Genomic DNA, 19,214 nt, shown 5'->3' on the forward strand with positions numbered 1-19,214 from the left:
CCTGCTTTTACGGTGATTTAAGTCCAGCGCGCGAGCATTCCGTCCTTCTGCGCGCGTACAGAGCAGCGCTTCCGCTCGTCGGCGCCTTTCATTTCGCGTGGTTTGGATACACTGTAGCCGAGTGGCTCGGCGGGGGGCAACAGCGCGAGCCAACGGAGCTGAAGTAATGGAACCGCGGCTGGTGTGCGGCTACAGCTTACCTCAGTTTTACCAGTATTTTACGACGACGACGACGACGACGTTTACCCCGAAAAAACGTGTGTTGTGCGCGTTCACCTGAGATCATTTGCAGAGTGTGTGTGTGTGTGTGTGTGTGTGTGTGTGTGTGTGTGTGAGAGACAATGTTTTCTATCGCGTTAACACTCACTATTTACATTAAAACAGTAAAACGACGTCCAATAAACAGCACATGTACGCGCACGGCACCGTGTTTTTACCTCTCTTCTTGCTGAACGAACACCGGTACAAGGCAGAATTTGTTGATTCGTGTCGATGTTTGAAGTTTTACTTTAGCTCTTTCTTATGCGACGTGACAACAATGACTACTTGAGATGAAATGAAATAAGAGTTAATTGTTGCGCCCGGGACACTCGAGCGGTCGGACGGGTCCTGTACGAAGACACGGACACAACGACGGATGGACCTCGGGGTCCAGCTGTCCGGCGGGGAGCCCCTGGAAGTGGACACTCGACAGGAGGGACACGCTGGGCCCGTCAGGTGGACCACGTGCGGGACACCAGAAGAGCAGCTGGACAGATGAGCTCTCGTCGGGCCTCAGGGATTAGCGGGCAAGGCGCGAGCTGGTCCGCGCTACGGGCACGTGCCACCCTCCGGTGTCCCGGTGTGGCGGCGTAAGAGCTGATGCACAGCGCCACCGCGTGTCCGTTGCGCTCGCGATCCCTGCGGCACCTCCTCGCAACTGGGGAGAGACGCGAAAGGGCGAATATTTACTTTGCGGTGTGTGTGTGTGTGTGTGTGTGTGTGTGTGTGTGTGTGTGTGTGCGTTTGGCGCGGTAAATCACGGTTAATGGCGCTGCAGCTGCGCGCCGTTTCACTCACTTGGCTGCGCGTGGAGGTGCGGGGGAGTGGGGGTGCGGGGGTGCGGAGGTGCGGCCGACGGGACGAGGAAGGAGACGCAGCTGCGATGAAGATGAAGAGCATCGCATGTTTACCGGATGGTGGACACCTCCCTCACGTGTTTACAGCACGGCTTCGGGACACCGGCGAGTTTACTCTAGTAAAGGTCACCACCTGACAACATCTCCTTTAAAGGACAACATGAGACAGAGGGCCGCTGACCCCGCAGTAAATCTGCTGCATGATCGCGTCGCGTCGCGTCGCGTCGCATCAGCGCGTGGACACGTGGACGGGAGGTGGACGCGCCTCGCTGTGGAAGTGTCCACTGGGACACGTGACTGCTGGAGCTGTGTGGCGTCTGGAGCGGATCGCGGGGAGCGCGCGACGTGTGTGAGACCACATGACCTCCTCCCGCGCCTCAGTGGTCTCTCTGAGGTCCTCCACGAGAGCAAGGGGGTGCTGATGGTTCGAGGGGAAACATGTGGAAGTGATCTGGCGCTGCTGGGTTCACTGGGGATGTGTGTGTGTGTGTGTGTGTGTGTCTGAGTGAGAGGGAGCTCGAGCAGCGCCCTGGGCGGGGGGGGATTAGGACCACTATAGCGGGCTGCGCACAGCCTGCGGCATGCGCGCGCTCTCATTAATTAACTGATTGATTATCACCGCCGGGGGGGATGTGGGAATGTGGACATAAGGAAAGGAATGTAGAACAGCGTGACCCGTCCCCCGTCCCCACCACCCGCGTGGACTGAAACAGTTAAAGTAACACGTGAAACACAGCTGGGGTGTAAAAGGCAGAGTTTGGAAAAGAGCTCGTTGATAAAGCGGTGTTAGAGCGCCCCCTGCCAACGCCCGTGAGAACAGCCGTAGAGTCCCGAAACCCAAAGGGAGGCTCGAGAGGCTCGCGCCTGTGGAAAGTGGTTAAGGTCCCGAGAGGCGCAAACCTACAGGTTTAAACAACATAAATGAGACGTGTGAGTGTGAGAAGTGTGAGTGCGCGTGCTGTCGCTGTAGCGTTCAGTGTTTTTGGTTATTGTTCATTGATCATCATCATGACCTGTACGATGCGCATGTACAGTACGTGGCTTCGAAGAAATCAAATGATGGCATTTGAAATGCGCCTGCTGGACGCATACATCATGTGTATATGGTGAAAAGGCTATTTCAAAATGTGTCGTGGCACCACACACACGGTTACATTTATTCGATTAATTAGCAGACTCTTTTCTAGAGCGATGGATGTGCATCTCAGAGAACAATGCAAAGAATACATTGCAGCAGAAGGAACAATGAACACACGCGCACTGGCGCACATTTTCCAGAAAATATTATAGCTCCTGATCGTCATATTACGTGCTGTCCGCTCTTCCCTCTAGTGGTTCAGGGAAGTTTCCTCTTTATAAAAAAACAAGACTCGTTTCTTTACAGCGAAAGAATAAGAAAAGAAAGAAAAAAACGCAGTGAAACATATGGCTTTCCGCCCTTCCACCCACTCGCACTCCAGCCCCACCACCCCCACACCCCACGCAGAAGGTGCGCTGCCCGGCCGTACCGGTTGTGCAGGGACTCTTACTGTGAAAGGAGGAGGGGTTGGGGGGGTCGTTTCCTGACACTTATTTACTTTAAGGCGGACTATGATGATGATGATGATGATGTTGCTGCTGATGATGAGTTCTTAGGGGAGGGCGGACACGCGCAGCGGAGCGCAGAGCGCAGCGGACGGACCAGGGAGCAGCGGGGACGCGGGAGGCTCGCGCGCCGCCTCCGAACACGCGCACACACACTCAGTGCGCCTCTCACCCTTCGCGGGACGGAGCGCGCGCCACTCTTCCCTGGACCCTTTGATTTTTACTTTCAACTGGACTTTTGCATTTTTGGGTGATTTTCCCTGGTTTCGGCTGAAATCTCCAGCAGGTATCGTACTGATCTGTACTGTGACCTTAGTTTGTCAAAGCGGGACCAACTCAAATGTTCATTTAGGTTCTTTTTTAATCCGATTGTGGAAAACTGTAGCAGAGGAGGAAAAAGATAATTAGAAACACACACACGTCGCATTGTTACGCGTCTCAGCATCTTCATGCGAAACTTGCGACCAGTCCTGCACTCCATGCTCGTTTACTTTTCCATTTTTCGTTTTTAACTGTGATTATTATTTCTATCATTTTCCGATTTTCTTTTTTTTCCTTTTTTTGACTTTTCCGAATGTTCCGACCCTCTCCGAGAACCTTGTCCAGTGTGTCCACTCCGCTGGGACACAGTCTGTTTCCACGGACCAAATGGTCCTTACCCGGGGGGTCCCACGCCGATGAAAGCGGCTCGTTTCGCACTCTCAGCAGGAGATGACCCCCCCCGCAGAGACCACGGTTTACACTCTTAATGGGAAACACTGGAAGTCGGACGTGAAATGATTTCATTCGTTTGATTCCTCGGATTCGCATGGAAACGGGAGTTGAACAGCATCGGATGGTTGTTGGGTTGTTACCGGACCGGGGGAGGGCGGCGTCCTTCACAAGGAATTAATCTCGTGAAAATTCCGATTGTGACGGAATTTAATTCGCTTAAATTAATGCGTAAAAAGATATACAGTGAAATAAAACGGTTACATGAAGGAATCAAATGAATTCACTATGAAACACTAAGTTCAGAACAGAAGAAACCGAAATGTTCCTAAAATCCCCTTTGAAATTTTACACGTGAACGTAACTATATTTCTTTTCTCTCCCTTATTTAGTGAGAACTCGACTCAGAACATTCGATACATCCGTTTATATGAATATTCATGTTTTATGCAAGAGCTCTTTCTTTCTTTGTCCAAAACGTTTCTCTCCGCCGAAGAGTTTATTTCATTCGAGTCCTTTATTTTATTGAGTCCCCGCGTCGTTTTGTGCCCGTTCGAATCCCCGGAGGAGCGCCTCACCTTCACCGTTCGCGTTATATTATATTATATTATATTATATCATATTATATTATATTATATTATTATATTTATTTTTGAATAGTCTATGATGTGGGTCGCTGGATTGGATCCCGCGCCGCTGTCCCGCAGTGAGCGCATCAGGACCGGACCGGACCGGACCGCGGAACCAGGGACTCCAGTAACAGGCAGAGTCCCCTAGAACCACTGAACCTGCGATGCCGTGTCAGTGTCACAGCCTATGAGTGGACACGAACAGGACCGGTGCGAATGACTCTACTGTTCGGGACACATGAACGGCTCCAAACGTAGAATAATAAAAATATTTGAGAAATGTTTATAAAAGTTTTGTTACGAAGAGTGCCTGTTCTATATATATAATAATATATATGTGTGTGTGTGTGTGTGTGTGTGTGTGTGTGTGTGTGTAAATACATGATGCGCGCGCATTTATTGTGTACAGATTGTCGCGGAGAACGGAACCGGAGACCCGCGCAGAAGGACCGTGCGAATCGGGGAACCCGGCGCGCGCGCGCGCAGCGCGACGGGGCCAGACGGAGCCCGCGGGTGTGTGCTGTCACACACACACACACACACACACACACACACACACACACACACACACACACACACACACACAGAGCCCCCTCTCTGACTGACGCTGCTGGGAAGGGGACCGTCCTTGTGCAAAGGCGCTCCTGGAAACGCGCCAATAACGCAGCGGGTTTGAGCGCAAGCCCTTTGTCTCCTGGTGAGCGGTTACGTGCGGCGCCCCCTGGCGGTCGGGGCCCGTGGACACCGCGGAGTGTCGAGTTGGCCGTTGCGGTTCCATTTCCTGCAGCATTCCTGTGGCTCCGGGTTCCAGTTTCCCAGCGCTGAGGGCGCAGTGCGGGCCTTTGTGTGAGCAAAGGGGCAGTGGAGGGAAGGGGCAGCGGGACGCAGTGGGTGGAGTGGGTCACCCCGTGGGTCGCTGGGGTCACTGTGGGGATGGACGCCACGTTGTGTTCTCCGTTTGACTGTCCCTTGTCTCTGTCTTCCAGGGCATGAAGGTGATGTCCTGGGCCATGGAGCTGTGGGGCAGAATGCTGACAGTCAGCGTCATGTGTCTGGCCATCTTTACAGGTATACACATACACACACACACACAAGGGTTGTTTATTAGGCTTTAAAATAAATATATATATATAAAAGTGTTTGTTTTTTTTTGGTGGTTTTGCCTCAAGGACATTCATGTTAAACACATGTTAGTACAGTTAAAGCGCTTGAGGGAATGTGAGTGACGCTCATTATTAACCACCCCCCTCTCCACAGGGCCCCAGGTGGCACTCGGCCAGCTCCCCCCTCCCTCCATCGTACCCAGACAGTCGGTGTTCATCGTGGAACCACGGGGCTCGCTCACCGTCACGTGCACAGGTGTGCGACAGGTGCAGTGGGTGACCCCCCTGCCGCACAACTTTGCGCTCGTTTCTGGTTTACACACAGCCGTGCTGCAGGTGTCCAACGCGTCGGCCGAGAACACGGGGCTCTTCGTGTGTATGTATGACCCCCCTGAAGTCGAGGATGAGCAGAGTGAAGCCCACATTTACATATATGTACCAGGTGAGCCCATGTACCTGTCTGACCATGAGCTCATTGGGAACAGGGTGTGTTTACATTACATGTACATGCATTCATTTCGCAGACGCTTTTCTCCAACGTGACACACCTCTCGTAGAAATCTCAATTAGTCCTTGTGTTACGCAAGGATGTTAATAGATTAACAGGTATTATTGTTATTATTAGCTGTAAATTGAGTTCAGTCTTTTTTAATCTAGAATGTCTTTTGGGGGGAAGGGGGTGCGGTGGCGCAGTGGGTTGGACCGCAGTCCTGCTCTCCGGTGGGTCTGGGGTTCAAGTCCCGCTTGGGGTGCCTTGCGGCGGACTGGCGTCCCGTCCTGGGTGTGTCCCCTTCCCCCTCCGGCCTTACGCCCTGTGTTGCCGGGTAGGCTCCGGTTCCCCGTGACCCCGTAAGGGACAAGCGGTTCTGAAAATGTGTGTGTGTGTCTTTTGGGGGGGGGGCAGCCAGTGGCACGTTGAACCCAGAGGTTTTTTCCTCCCTTGTCTCAGTTGGGAGTTTTTTCTTCCTTTCTTCTGTAGCCAGAGACAAACTTACATCTTTAATAACTGTATTAATAATGTATGACTCTAGTATATAGTCAACTGTCTTGTTTCTTTGTCTTCTGCTCTTGTTCAGCGCTCTGTGTCACTGTGTGAGAAGAGCTCTATAAAAATACTGTACATTGAATTGAACCGGCTTGAACTGAAGATATAGAGTAGACGTGCAAGACAGACAGAGTAAACATGTGCTTCCCTCTCTCACTCAGAGCTGCTGAATCCCTCCCAACTGCTCAGAGAGTTCTCAAAACATCTGTTTCAGACTCACTTCTCTCTGGACCTCCTGTTTGCTCCATGAATTTGCATTACATTATCTGGTTAAAAAAACCGGTACTCTATCAGTTCCGTGTGCAGAAACTCGTGTCGTATGTGTTGGTTCACAAGGTGCTGCTGGACCCGTGACGGCACTATAGCGCTACTGCCATTAGACCCAAAGGTTGCAGGTTTGACTCCCACCTCCCATAATTGTAAGTTGCTTGGAGGAAAGCGTCAGCTAAATGAATAAATGCAAATGTGAGTGTCGCTGTGGGGGATAAAACACTGAAAGTCCCTGTGAGGGATACTGCCTCGTGCACAGTAACAGCTGTTCTCCTTCACGTGTCCAAGACCCCCAGGTCTTGTTCGTACCCGAACCTCTCGAGAACACGCAGATCTTCCACAACCCCGAGGGCACAGACATCATCCCGTGCCGTGTGACCCACCCGTTGTCGCAAGTGGTGCTCAGGAGGCTGCCGGAGGGCCCACAGGTGGAAGCCTTGTACCTGAGTGACACAGGCTTCGTGGGCAACTTCCTCAGCGGCTCCTACGTGTGCGAGACGTCTATGAATGGAGAGACGCACAGCAGCGCCGTCTACACGCTGGAGGACGCCAAAGGTGGGGAAGCTGAGCCCGTCTCTTAGCAGGGAGTGGAGTGCAGGGCTCCTCCTTCACACTTCTTTGAGTTAGTCATTAAAATTGCCTTTTACATACAGTACATATAAGTGTACGTGTGTGTGTGTGTGTGTGTGCATGTGTGTGTGTGTGTGTGTGTGTGTGCGTGCGTGTGCGTGCGTGTGTTCAGCTGCGTGGGACCGCCTGCATTCAATTCACTGCCACAGTCTTTACGGCTCATGTGTTGACATTTCATTTTCACTGACCGAAAGTTTTTGGAGAAAAACATATTTTTATTTCCGCATATTTAAAACGAGTTCCAGTTTTAGTGCTGCTTTTCACTTAAAAAAAAAAGTCCCCCAGAGATTTTTTAAAATTACAGCTGCTTTCGAATTTGTACAGAACTTTGAGAATAAACACACTAATGTAAGTGCGTATTACTGAGCTTCAACAGTTGTGACTTTCTGAGCTTTGAACAAAAAGAGTTACAAAGAGACTTGAGGTGTATGAGTTGACGAGCCCGTGTTTAGTGCCCGGAAATGAACCTGTGGTCCACTTGTGAGCAAGAGGAGTCGTGGTTCTGCTCTCAGTGTGTTTGACCGAAAAGAACCAGGACCGTGTTCACAGTGTGTATTTCAACGACACGACAGTGTGAGTAGAGGAGTGAGACACAACCACTTTTCTGCATTGGGGGCAATTAACATATGTGTGTGTGTGTGTGTGTGTGTGTGTGTGTTTGAGGCTGAATGGAGACTGAGAGAGCTGTTCCAATTATGTGTCACAGGCCGGGGGGGGGTCGAGGGCGGAGTTTCTTCTCTGCCTGGGACTCTGCCAGTGGATAAAGCTCGGTGGGTGGATCCAGCCGCAGTCTTGCCTCCCAGGGGAGCAAGGAGGAAATACCACAGTGTGGATTCCAGCCCACCAGCTCAGTGCTGCCCCCCATGGACAGACAGTGGTACTGCATCATCTCACCTGTTCCCCTCGCTCTCTGTGTCTCATGCCGTTTCCTCCATGTCCAGGAGAGGGCGACGATTTCCACATGGAGGTGCGTGCCAGTCAGGAGGCAGTGCTGGCTGGGGAACCCTTCAACATCACCTGCGAGGTCCCGGCCGGTGCTCAGTACCAGCAGCAGTGGCTGCACCCCAAGAAGCAGGTTGGAGTTCCATACTGTTACTTTACCTTTTGACACCTATGGTCACCTGTTCCCATACCTGCCCTCACCTGTTCTCACTTATTCCCACCTGTCCCCACCTGTCCTCGCCTGTTCCCTCCTCTCCTCACCTGTCCTCACTTATGCTATGCCTCCAGGCTGCTGAGGCCCTACAGAACAAGCACATTGTTGGAGACACTGTGTACTACACCCTCAGCATCAGCTCAGCATCCCACGAGGACAGCGGAGAGTACGAATGTGCCGTCACCAACTCCCTGACAGGCATGACCGAAGCCCAGACAGTGGCGGTCCAGGTGTTAGGTATGTCAGGTGTCCGGCCTGGGCAGGGATCTGCTGAACAGCTCATTGTACGTGACAGATGGTTTCACCCAGGTCCTCCTCCTTTGTCCTCACAGGGGGGGACTCGTTCATCAAACTGCAGCATAACATCAGAGCAGAGGAGTTTGCCACCCGGCTCGAGGAGAGAGTGTTCAATGTGGACATATACGCTCACCCCCCCCCAACCGTGCGGTGGCTCAAAGATGACCAGGAAGTGGGCAGGGCTCATAACAGCGTGTTCAGTAAAACCACACCCCTCGGCAACCATAGGTAGCACTTGTCTCCTGCCGCTCTCTGCCTCTCTCACATTCTCTCTACTGCACCCACATATCTCCCAGCGAATAACAACATGATCATGCTGTCCTGTTGGCGCTGTGTGTCTCAGGTACAAGAGCACGCTTACGCTGTCCCGCCCCCTAGAGGACAGCAACGGGAACTACACCATAGTGATCTCCAGAGGAGTGTTTCCAGTGGACAGCCAGGAGATGCGCTTCTCCTTCTCCCTGACAGTGAGAGGTGAGGCCCACAGCAGCTACACACAGGCACACAAACACACACACGCACACAGCGCTGCCAGCCGGTGGCAGACTCCCACATGACTCCCACTTTAGTGTCCCATTTCGGTTTCGGTGCTCCAGGCCCCAGTGAGACGTTCCATCCCTTGACGCCGCCGGAGATCTGGCCGCAGCACGAGGACATGGTCGTCCCGCTCCACGAGAGCTTCACGGTGAGCTGCAGGGGTGAGCAGGAGATGGTGTGGAAAACGCCACTGCCGGACCACCTGATGGGGACGCTGGAGGACAACAGTGGTCTCTTTGTGAGCACCTTGACCGTGGAGAACGCCACCGGTGCCCACACGGGCTACTACGTCTGCTCCTACCTGGGGTCCAACGGCACGGCCGAGTCCCTGCTGACGAGCGCCATATACGTCTACGTTCCAGGTAGCAGGCTGAGGTGTCGCCGCTGGCCGGGGCAGAACTGCTCTCGTCCGGAGCCCACTGACACCCAGCTGTCCCACCTGTTCTACCCAAATCGCAGACCCCCAGGTGCCATTCATCCCATCCACGGGCCTGTTCGGCACCCACATTTTGACAGACCCTGACGGGATGGAGATCCAGTGCCGCGTGTCGGACCCCAGCGCCAACGTGACGCTGCACAGCGTGGACTCGCAGGAGCCGGTGACAGCCACCTTCGACAGCAAGCGGGGCATGGTGGGCGTCTTCAGCGCCGGCACCTACATCTGCAAGGCCGTGATCAACGGCGAGGAGTACCTCAGTGAAGAGTATATCGTCCACGGGTGGACAGGTCATGCTAATAAGAGCTGCACCAACTTTGCAGATGTTTGCATGTTGTTCTCAGACCGTATGCAAATGAGGACAAGTGAGTTACTGGTCAATAATTCACTCAGTACCTCCTCATCTCCAGGTGGTGACTCGGACCTCAAGGTGGACCTTCAGGTGGACCGGACAGCTGTAAGGGCTGGAGAGAGCTTGTTGGTGACCTGCGTGGCAAGAGGCAAGGAGATCCTAGAAGACCACTGGAAGTACCCTGGGAAGATGGTGAGGATCGTGTCACGATAACCTTGGCCAGAGAAGGTGTGAGACATTCAGGCAGCGTGCTGGAGACTAGTCCCTTAACCACTATCCTATCTCCTACAGTGACTGCTGTACCATTGCTACCAGGGAACTTGATGGCAAGAAAAGAGATTTTGGGTGCTGGAGGCTGATGGCTCCAATGGTTTTGGTTGCTGTGTCCTTGTGGTGTAGGCAAACCGAGGAGAGAAGGCAGTGAAGGAGAACAAGAAGAAAAAGGAGATCCAGTACACACTAACCATCCCCCAGGCACAGGCTAAGGACAGCGGCCTGTACGAGTGCTCCATCTCAGACATCGACAGCGACGTGAGCATCACCAGGGAGGTGACCATCACTGTCTACGGTGAGCCCACAGTCCTCCTTGTTGTCGTAGAGGTGCACAGAGACTGTCCCAGCCCTGCTTTCCTGCCTTTACGTGGTGTTGAGCGTGGTGACTCTCCAGAACTAAATTTGGGTTCAACCTGCTATGACTTTTGCAGTCAAAGTGAGGATTCACCAGCTCATGGAACCCCCCCCCCCCCCCCCCCCATCAAAGACTGTCTCATGGCTAAAAATTCTGCGTAGAACATAGATGTGCCTTTCTTACTGATCGCCTTCCCTTTGCCACTTCCTGCAGAGAGGGATTTCATTGTCCTGGAGCCCAGCTTTGCTGCGATTCAGTTTGCTGAGCTGGACGAGGTGAAGGAGTTCACAGTCAGCTTCGATGCCTTCCCCACGGCCAAAGTCACTTGGCTTAAAGATGGAAGGGTCCTCACTGACAGCCATGAAACAACCAGCAGGTTCCATCACATCAACGAAACCAGGTGATCCCCGAGTCCTCAGATGAACCTCTGTGAGCCAGAGACTCCAGGGAGTCCCACCAGCGTGGACAGACTGTGTGTTTAGAGACTGAAACAGGGCGTTTTTCGTTTTCAGGTACCAGAGCAGTCTGCTTCTGATACGAGCAAAAGAAGAGGACAGTGGGAACTACACCATCCAGGTGGAGAACGGAAATCAGAGTCTGAGCTATAGCTTCACACTTCGAGTGAATGGTAAGAGTGTTGCTGTAGGTGTCAGCTTTTGTCTCAAAACAGTGGCACCTGAATCGTGAAGAAAAGGTCATGAGTTTGTATCCCATGGTCACCACCCTCATGAGGAGCTGTGACAGGTCTCTGGATAAACAATGTGTTAAGTTTCTTCCTCACCGAAAATGATCTCCTTGAATTAGCCACTGAGCCTGCCCTCCTTGCAGTGTCAGAAGCTCTTCAGTCTGCTACAGCTTCTTTCCTCTCACTGGTTCTTGTCCTTCTGGACCTCACCACTGCACTGGACACTGTCAACCACCACATCCTCCTTACTGCTCTAGAACATCTTGGAAACAAAGAATCATCATTGAAATGGTTTGAACACTACTTAACAGGTATACCTTATTACATTACTTACATGGTTCCCTCACTGACCATCGGTGTTTCTCGAAGGGTGTTCCACACGGCTCATTACTTAGTCCCATTTTCTTCTCCATCTATGGTGCTGCATTGGGCTCTGCCATTACCTCTCATGGTTTCTCCTATCACTACTGTGAACACACAGCACTTTCTCTTTCTCTCCAAAGACACAAGAATAGAATTCTTGAGCATGTTGTTCTGATCCCCCACCTAGGTGGCCAGTCAACATCTGCTCAACGTAAGTCAGATCTTTCATGTCTCTGCTTGTCTTTCCCCCTCTTGAGAGTTCTCCATCCCACTGGATTACTCTATTATCTCATCTGCTTAGTCAGCCAAGAGTTTCAAAGTAGCATTCGACTCAAGTCTCTGCACCTCCCAATACATTGCAGCCATAAGCTGGTCCTGGAAACATACGCTCTTCAACATTCGTCATCTACTCGGTGTCTCATGTCTCCCTCTGAGAGCTCCTGGTCAAGGCTGTGCTAATATCTCACCCAGACTGCTGTAATTCTCTCCTGTCTGGTCATTCAAGTGTAAGACTCTGGCTATAGTCTCAACAGATCTGCTCCACGATACCTGCAGGACCTGATTTCTCCCTAAAGCCAAACAAGAGCATTGAGATCCTCCACCTCAGAAGGGTCCAAAATCACATCTGTTAGAATGTGGTGTAACGAGCTCCCTCTGCCCCTCGGAGCAGCTGAATCACTCCTGCATTGAAGAAGAGTCTCAAACCCATCTCTTTGGGAGCCATTGCTCTCCTGATATCTATAGTGCTCTAAGTATTTGCTATATGAATGTCACCCCTATAGGAGCTACTGGAGGGATGTCAACCAGCAACATGGTCATGTGTGTGTGTCCACAGTCCACTGTGTCTAAAGCTCTCCGTTTGTTGGTGGTGACGGTCTGTTTACTGTTAGCTGTAACTCACTTTGGAGCATCTTTTAAATGAGTACATTTACATTTATTCATTTAATCGACACCTTTCTCTGAAGCAACTTACAAGCTACTTAACTTACTTAAGCAACTTGCAGTTATTTACACATTTATACAGCTGCCTAATTTCGCTGGAACAATTTTGGGGTTAGTACTTTGCTCAAGGGTACTACAGCCGGAGGTAGAGTACATGTGAAGGTAAACGTATTTACGGTTTTGCATTGATGACAGCATTGCTGTGCTTGTCTCATTAGATGTGCTGAGATTCTTCTGAGAGTCATCCATGTCACACTGTGATGAACTAACCTGACCTCCTGTCCCCTCAGTGCCTCCAGTGATTGTGGACTTGATGGACCTCCACCATGGCTCGGCCACAGGCCAGTCTGTGGTGTGCATTGCTGGCGGTCAGCCCACTCCTGAAGTGGAATGGTTCGTCTGCAAAAACATCAAATTGTAAGCATCTTCAAGGTCACATTCGCTAAAGAAAAACACGCTGCGCTCAGCTGTACACATGTTCTGCAGAAGGTAGCTAGCAGTCATTAAGTGGGGAGGTGCAGCTTTGAAAATACCAAACAAGTAAGAGAACCAGGCTGATGCGATGAGCAGTGGGGTCACCCGAATGCTCTTTTCCAGGTGCGCCAACGATTCCGCTCAGTGGACTTCTCTGGCCGTTAACTCCACTGAGATCTCCGTGGAGACGCACGTCAACCAGGACAATCAGCTGGAGAGCCAGGTCATCTTCGCCAAGCTGGAGAACACGCTGTCTGTGAGGTGTCTGGCCAGAAACCAGCTGGCAGCGGTCAGCCGGGAGGTGAAGCTTGTCTCAAACGGTGAGCATCCTTTCCATGTCTTCATTATCAGCGGTGTTCTCAACGTGGGATATGAATGCTCAGCGCAAGTGGACGGTCAGCAGAAGACTCTGCCCTTAGCAACTGTCAAGCTCTCGTGGAACATGACACATCCAACGCTCTGCTGTGCTGTTTGAACAAGGCACCACACTGATGTCAGGGATTGCTGGCTTTGCGGGACACAGGTCCTTGCCGCTGGGCCTCGTCTTCACACCGAGATCAGTCAACACTTGTCAAAAAGAAAGCTTCACAATCACTCTCCAGAACCCGAACAATTCCTCATCTCTGCTCCTCACACTGACTCTACTCTGCTCTACTGGCTCTTTTCCTGCAGCTCTGCAGTCGGAGCTGACTGTAGCGGCGGCCGTTCTGGTTCTTCTGGTCATTGTCGTCATCTCTCTCATTGTCCTCGTCATCATCTGGAAACAGGTACCTCATGTCTTGTCCATGAACCATGTCTCCTGTAGTTTTGCATCCCCATTTGCCACTCTACCTGTAGCTAGCCATTCCAGTGTTTCTCATGCATCCCATGACTGAAGCCATACCAACATGTCTGTAGTGTTGGCTTTCTACATATTAAGCCCAGAAGTAAATTTCTGAATAATAAGCTCATGCTTTGCTGAAAGTGTGATATTTATGAGTGCTTCTCTGCTGAAAGACTTGCTATGCTACTTCCTCCAGAACTTTACCTTTAAGACACTAGTTGAATGTGGGCTCTATTTCCCTGTAGAAACCTCGCTATGAGATCAGATGGCGTGTGATTGAATCCATCAGTCCAGATGGACATGAGTACATCTATGTGGACCCCATGCAGCTTCCCTACGACTCCAGATGGGAGTTTCCCCGAGATGGACTTGTTCTGGGTGAGCATGGGTCACACCATGGTCTTAAGAGTGTAGACATGCAGCAGATCAGTGCCTCCCCTGTGGGTCCTGGTTGGCACTAAGGGAGCCCTCACGGGGGTGGTTGGCTCAAACGCCTTTGCGACTGCTCTGGAAGAACCACTAACGTGGGCCAAGGACTGAGGTGTGACCGTGTTTCTGCGTCCGTGGTCTCCACAGGCCGCGTCCTGGGCTCCGGTGCATTCGGGAAGGTAGTGGAAGGGATGGCTTATGGTCTCAGTGTCTCGCAGCCCGTCATGAAGGTGGCCGTCAAGATGCTCAAACGTGAGTGACCTCATGGGAATGTCAGTGTGCAATGCATTGGTTGTTCTTTGGTGTTCAGCACAAAGACTCCAGAGTGCCTCATTTCACTCTGGTCATGCCATCTGTTCACATTTCCGGGTCAACAGCTGAATCTGACACCCTGTAAGGAGGTCTTGAACGTTTCTCATTAACTAAGCTAAAATATACTTTCCTTATTGTCATGAATCCATGCTGATATGGTCTCCATGTTCTTTGTCTTGGAAAAGACTGTCTGACTAAGCTGCTGCATGTTACTGCTCCAGCCACAGCAAGGTCGAGTGAGAAGCAGGCCCTTATGTCTGAGCTGAAGATTATGACACATCTCGGCCCTCACCTGAACATCGTCAACCTGCTGGGGGCCTGCACCAAGTCAGGTAATAGGAGCGGCTGCATGGCAGGGCTCAGGGTGGTTGCTGGAATCCAGCCCTCTGCGGATACATCAGCCGTGGTGCTCTTACAGTTCTTTGGCTGGAATGTAGAACCTCCTGTTTTGGCTCCATGTCTTTCAGACGTCTGACGGGTGCAGGGCAAGTCTCACTGATCATGTTTTGCTCATCTCCTAGGGCCCATATACATCATCACAGAGTACTGCTTCTACGGTGACCTTGTCAACTACCTCCACAAGAACAGGGAGAACTTTATGAGCGGGCACCCAGAAAAGGCAAAGAAGGAGCTGGACATTTTCGGCATCAACCCTACAGACGAGAGCAGCAGGAGGTGAGCGCTGAACTCCCGAGCTGAAATTCTGTACACTGGAGGTGTATGACGGTGTTCCTCACACTTGGCTGCTCCTCATGGTGGAACGGAGCCTCACTCTATAAACAAAACGCAGCTTCTGGATGCTCTGTCTGTGCTCGTGTGCTCCTTGGTGAAGCACATGTGATACTGCTCATGCAGGTTGACCACCAGGTCATCTTTGTGTTCTTCTGGGTCCAACACAGCTATGTCATCCTGTCCTTCGAAAGCAAAGGAGACTACATGGACATGAAGCAGGCTGACGCGACTCAGTATGTGCCGATGCTGGAGATGCGTGATGCCTCCAAGTACTCGGACGTGCAGAGATCCAACTACGACCACCCGCCTTCTCATAAGCACACGTCTCCGAGCGGTAAGCTGGTCTCCAGCTCAGAAGCACAGCACTGTGACCCGTCCTCAGATGTTCTCCTTGGCTTGCTGGCTGGCTGCACTCTGGTGCACAAGGAGCCAGAATGGCGCGTGTTCTCCTCTCCTAGCCGTGTTCCTCTGAGGCCCTCTAATTACATGCAAGATAATTGCAGCACAGCCATGTAATGCCTACTCACTGTGCCATAACCAAGGGCCACATCTCAGTGGTCAGCTCTCTTTATTTATACTCAAGGCCTCTGGCTTCATGTTTGCTTTCCAGATGAATCATGTGAACTAAATATACATGTTTATGGCTCTTCAGAGAGTGAGGTGAACAGACTGCTGTCAGATGATACCAGTGAAGGATTGAGCACCATGGACCTGCTCAGTTTCACATACCAGGTGGCACGAGGCATGGAGTTCCTGGCCTCCAAGAATGTGAGTATCAGAGGTACAGGAGCTTCAGTAGGCTGGGGAGAAGCCTACTGAGATACCAGGCAGGAGGCTTTGTGGGTGATGACACAAGGTCAAGGACAGTGTGGGTGTGTTGATGTCACGTTGGGTGTGGGGCTCAGTCTCGTGGATCTTCTGGCAGTAGAAATGGCCGTCTGGTTTGCCCAAGGACAGTGTTTGCCCTTAAGAAGAGTGTGGAGCTCACAGACCCACAACGGAGGCCTTTAATTGCTATGGAGGCTCCCAGAGTGCTTTGCCACGGGCGCTAGGCAGGTTCCTCCTGCTCCACAAATGACAGGCTCGGCGTCCCAGTCTGGGCTCCGATGGCTGGCCAAAGAGGGGCTGTGCAGTAAGCAGAGTCCAGAGTCTTGCTCGTAAACAGGGCCGGGACCCAAGTTATGGAGCCGTCAACCGCGAGTGAGGCTTGTGTCTTCTCTGCTCGACTTGTTCTTGGGAAACAGCCCGAGGCCTTCAGGGCTCTGCAGAAAGCCAAGCTTTAATGTGGGAGAACAACATGACCCGTGTGTTTCGTGTCGCTTCCATAAAGTGTGTAGAGAGTAATTTCTCTCTGCCCGCAGTGTGTGCATCGGGACTTAGCTGCAAGAAACGTCCTCCTGTCCCAAGGCAAGATTGTGAAGATCTGCGACTTTGGCCTCGCCAGGGACATCATGCACGACAGCAACTACGTCTCCAAGGGCAGTGTGAGTACAGCACGGGGCCTGGCTGTCGTGGCAACGAGCGCGAGACGGAGATGAGGGTGTCCTGACATGAGCGTGTTTCCACCATCAGACCTTCCTGCCGGTGAAGTGGATGGCACCCGAGAGTATTTTCGACAACCTGTACACCACGCTGAGTGACGTGTGGTCCTACGGCGTCTTGCTGTGGGAGATCTTCTCTCTGGGTACGTCATGTCCCTCCTGGACATGTTTGAGGACTCATGTCCTCAGGCGTTGGACTCACCAGGAAAGGGCAGTAAAGTGAATTTGGTTTCTAGGTGGAACTCCATATCCCGGCATGGTTGTGGACTCCAGCTTCTACAACAAGATCAAAAGTGGCTACAGGATGGCGAAGCCGGAGCACGCCAGCGAAGACGTGTACGTCCACCGTGAGCCGCACTCCCATCGCTGATCACCGTCGACTTCGCCACACTGCGGCCTGCCACTTTACTGTGCTGGAGCTGTTGTTTACCAGATCAGCTTTCACTTTGGCTGCAGATATGAGATGATGATGAAGTGCTGGAACACGGAGCCTGAGAAAAGACCGTCCTTCTTCAGCCTGAGTGAGACGGTGGCCTCTCTGCTGCCTGCAGAGTACAAGAAGGTGGGTTTCCTGTCCCTGGGCACAGTCCTCTGTGTGCTCCTCCCCTCTGGCTGCGGTCACCCTGAGCCATCCTCTTGCAGCAGTGACCTCTGACGTCCTAAAGAGGCTAAAAGTGCTCGAGAAGCTGCCAGGCTGTTGGTGGAGTGTCACTGTGTCGCCAGGGGGCCCTAGGAGCTGCAGCAGCTCTGTCACTGCTGGCACTCAAGAGGCCAAGTGTGTGTGTGGGGCAGCAGATGTTACTTTACGGAGGAGTGCCAAGTTTACCACCCTGCGGTCGCCCCATTGCTCTGGCTTCTCGGGGAGGGGTGGTAGTGGGGTTGTGCAGTAGAGCCGCAAATGGGTGCTTGTCCTTCCTGTGCGCGGTGATTCTTCTCATGGCCAGACGCGCACTGGCACTGCAGTGTAGTGAACAGTGAATACTTTAAACACATGTGACAGCGTGCTTCCTGCCATGAACCATGAATGTCACATGTGTATGATGATGATGATGACGACGATGATGACGACGACGACAATGATGCCCGCAGGCAAGGACTAAGGTGACTCTGCTTTGCACATCCTGCTGCGGGCACTCTTTTTACCGTGTTTCCCATTTGGCACAGTGTTACGAACAGGTGAACCGTGAGTTCCTGCGCAGCGACCACCCCGCTGTGACTCGTGTGCGCGCGGTCGCCGACGACGCCTACGTGGGCATCAGCTACAAGAACCAGGGGAAGCTGAAGGACAGGGAGAGCGGTTTCGATGAGCAGCGCCTCAGTTCCGACAGCGGCTACATCATCCCGCTGCCCGACCTGGACCCGCTGTCCGACGACGAGCACGGCAAGAGGAACCGGCACAGGTAGGCCTGGGCTCCGCACACATAAATCACCGCCCCCGCGCATGGACTGATTTGTCCTGTTGGGCGGAGGCATGCGGTTCCTCCTCCTGGCGCCCCGCTCACGTACCCTGTTCCGTCCCGCTGCTCCAGCTCCCAGACGTCGGAGGAGAGCGCTATTGAGACGGGCTCCAGCAGCTCCACCTTCGTCAAGAGGGGTGAGGGCGAGACCCTGGAGGACGTGGAGGCGCTGGACATGTGCTCCGAGTCGGGGGACATGGTGGAGGACAGCTTCCTGTAGACGGGCCACGGGGCCGAGGGACCGCGACCAAACACACATCGTAACCACTTCCCTGCAAGCAGACCTGCTGGCCGGCAGCCCCCGGCGGACCCTAACCCTACGCGGCGTGTCACTGCCGCGGGGCCTTGTGCACATATTGATGATTTATCGATGACTTATCGATGACCGCATTTCACGAGGGCATTGAAATCCAGAGACGTGAGCAAAGGAGAGCAGCTGTGAGCATCCAAGAGCCAATTGGGCCCAACTGGACGTGGGGACGAGCTGCTGGGACGGCTGGACCAGACAGAGCTCCCTTCCTGTCCCGGCGGCCAGAGGACATCGCAAAAGCACAAATTTACATTTTATATATATATTATATATATATATATATATATATACAAATACATACATACAAACACACACAGATATACACATTATATATAAATATACATATATTCACATTTTTTTCTCTGTGTGGTTATATTTTGCCAGCAACTGAATAAGTGCAGTAGTCAAATTTATTTTTGTACTTCTTGTCATGTATGAATATGGACTGTTTGTGAATTTCCGTGGATGGGGCTGTTTGCGGTGCACTCTGGGCTTCTAGACACCCTGCGAACTCTTCACCATCGTACCAAAGCTGAATTAATGGCGTGCTTTTCGCGCGAAGGTGCCATGACCCTGAACCCGAACGTAACCCTGAGCTCAGGCCCACGCGACCGGTTCACCTTCCGTGTACCACACGTGTAACGTCCACC

General features: G+C 52.3%; 1 protein-coding gene across 3 annotated transcripts; it reads left to right on the top strand.

Moving 5' to 3' along the window:
• The first annotated feature begins 2,022 nt into the window (after window positions 1–2,022).
• On the top strand, window positions 2,023–18,872 carry pdgfra (platelet-derived growth factor receptor, alpha polypeptide). 3 transcript variants are annotated; one of them, XM_029254731.1, is made up of 30 exons: window positions 4,053–4,252; window positions 4,452–4,555; window positions 5,029–5,110; window positions 5,300–5,587; window positions 6,749–7,015; window positions 8,032–8,165; window positions 8,321–8,483; window positions 8,579–8,771; window positions 8,887–9,017; window positions 9,140–9,442; window positions 9,540–9,806; window positions 9,927–10,060; window positions 10,268–10,436; window positions 10,710–10,896; window positions 11,009–11,124; window positions 12,777–12,903; window positions 13,084–13,280; window positions 13,633–13,727; window positions 14,029–14,161; window positions 14,360–14,464; window positions 14,746–14,856; window positions 15,046–15,199; window positions 15,424–15,590; window positions 15,909–16,024; window positions 16,618–16,740; window positions 16,829–16,940; window positions 17,034–17,133; window positions 17,254–17,359; window positions 17,962–18,197; window positions 18,327–18,872. In XM_029254731.1, exons 3-30 carry the CDS (start codon window positions 5,032–5,034, stop codon window positions 18,472–18,474), a joined length of 4,461 nt encoding a protein of 1,486 aa, XP_029110564.1. In that variant the 5' UTR covers window positions 4,053–4,252; window positions 4,452–4,555; window positions 5,029–5,031; the 3' UTR covers window positions 18,475–18,872. The 3 variants fall into 3 exon arrangements, with proteins under 3 accessions (XP_018588678.1, XP_029110564.1, XP_029110563.1); XM_018733162.2 differs by lacking the exons at window positions 4,053–4,252; window positions 4,452–4,555 and adding an exon at window positions 2,023–2,988; XM_029254730.1 differs by lacking the exon at window positions 4,053–4,252 and having other exon boundaries at window positions 4,393–4,555.
• Window positions 18,873–19,214: the final 342 nt, after the last annotated feature.

The sequence above is a fragment of the Scleropages formosus genome, chromosome 9, assembly GCF_900964775.1.
Source record: "Scleropages formosus chromosome 9, fSclFor1.1, whole genome shotgun sequence".
In the NCBI taxonomy this organism is placed as follows: domain Eukaryota; kingdom Metazoa; phylum Chordata; class Actinopteri; order Osteoglossiformes; family Osteoglossidae; genus Scleropages; species Scleropages formosus.

What these genes read in the sequence shown, in the direction of transcription:
- pdgfra (XM_029254730.1), top strand. Translation starts at nt 4,424, where the DNA reads ATGATGCGCGCGCATTTATTGTGTACAGATTGTCGCGGAGAACGGAAC. An exon ending in ACACCCCTCGGCAACCATAG is followed by an intron (nt 8,772 to 8,886) that starts GTAGCACTTGTC and finishes TGTGTGTCTCAG; the next exon opens with GTACAAGAGCACGCTTACGC. An exon ending in GGGGGCCTGCACCAAGTCAG is followed by an intron (nt 14,857 to 15,045) that starts GTAATAGGAGCG and finishes CTCATCTCCTAG; the next exon opens with GGCCCATATACATCATCACA.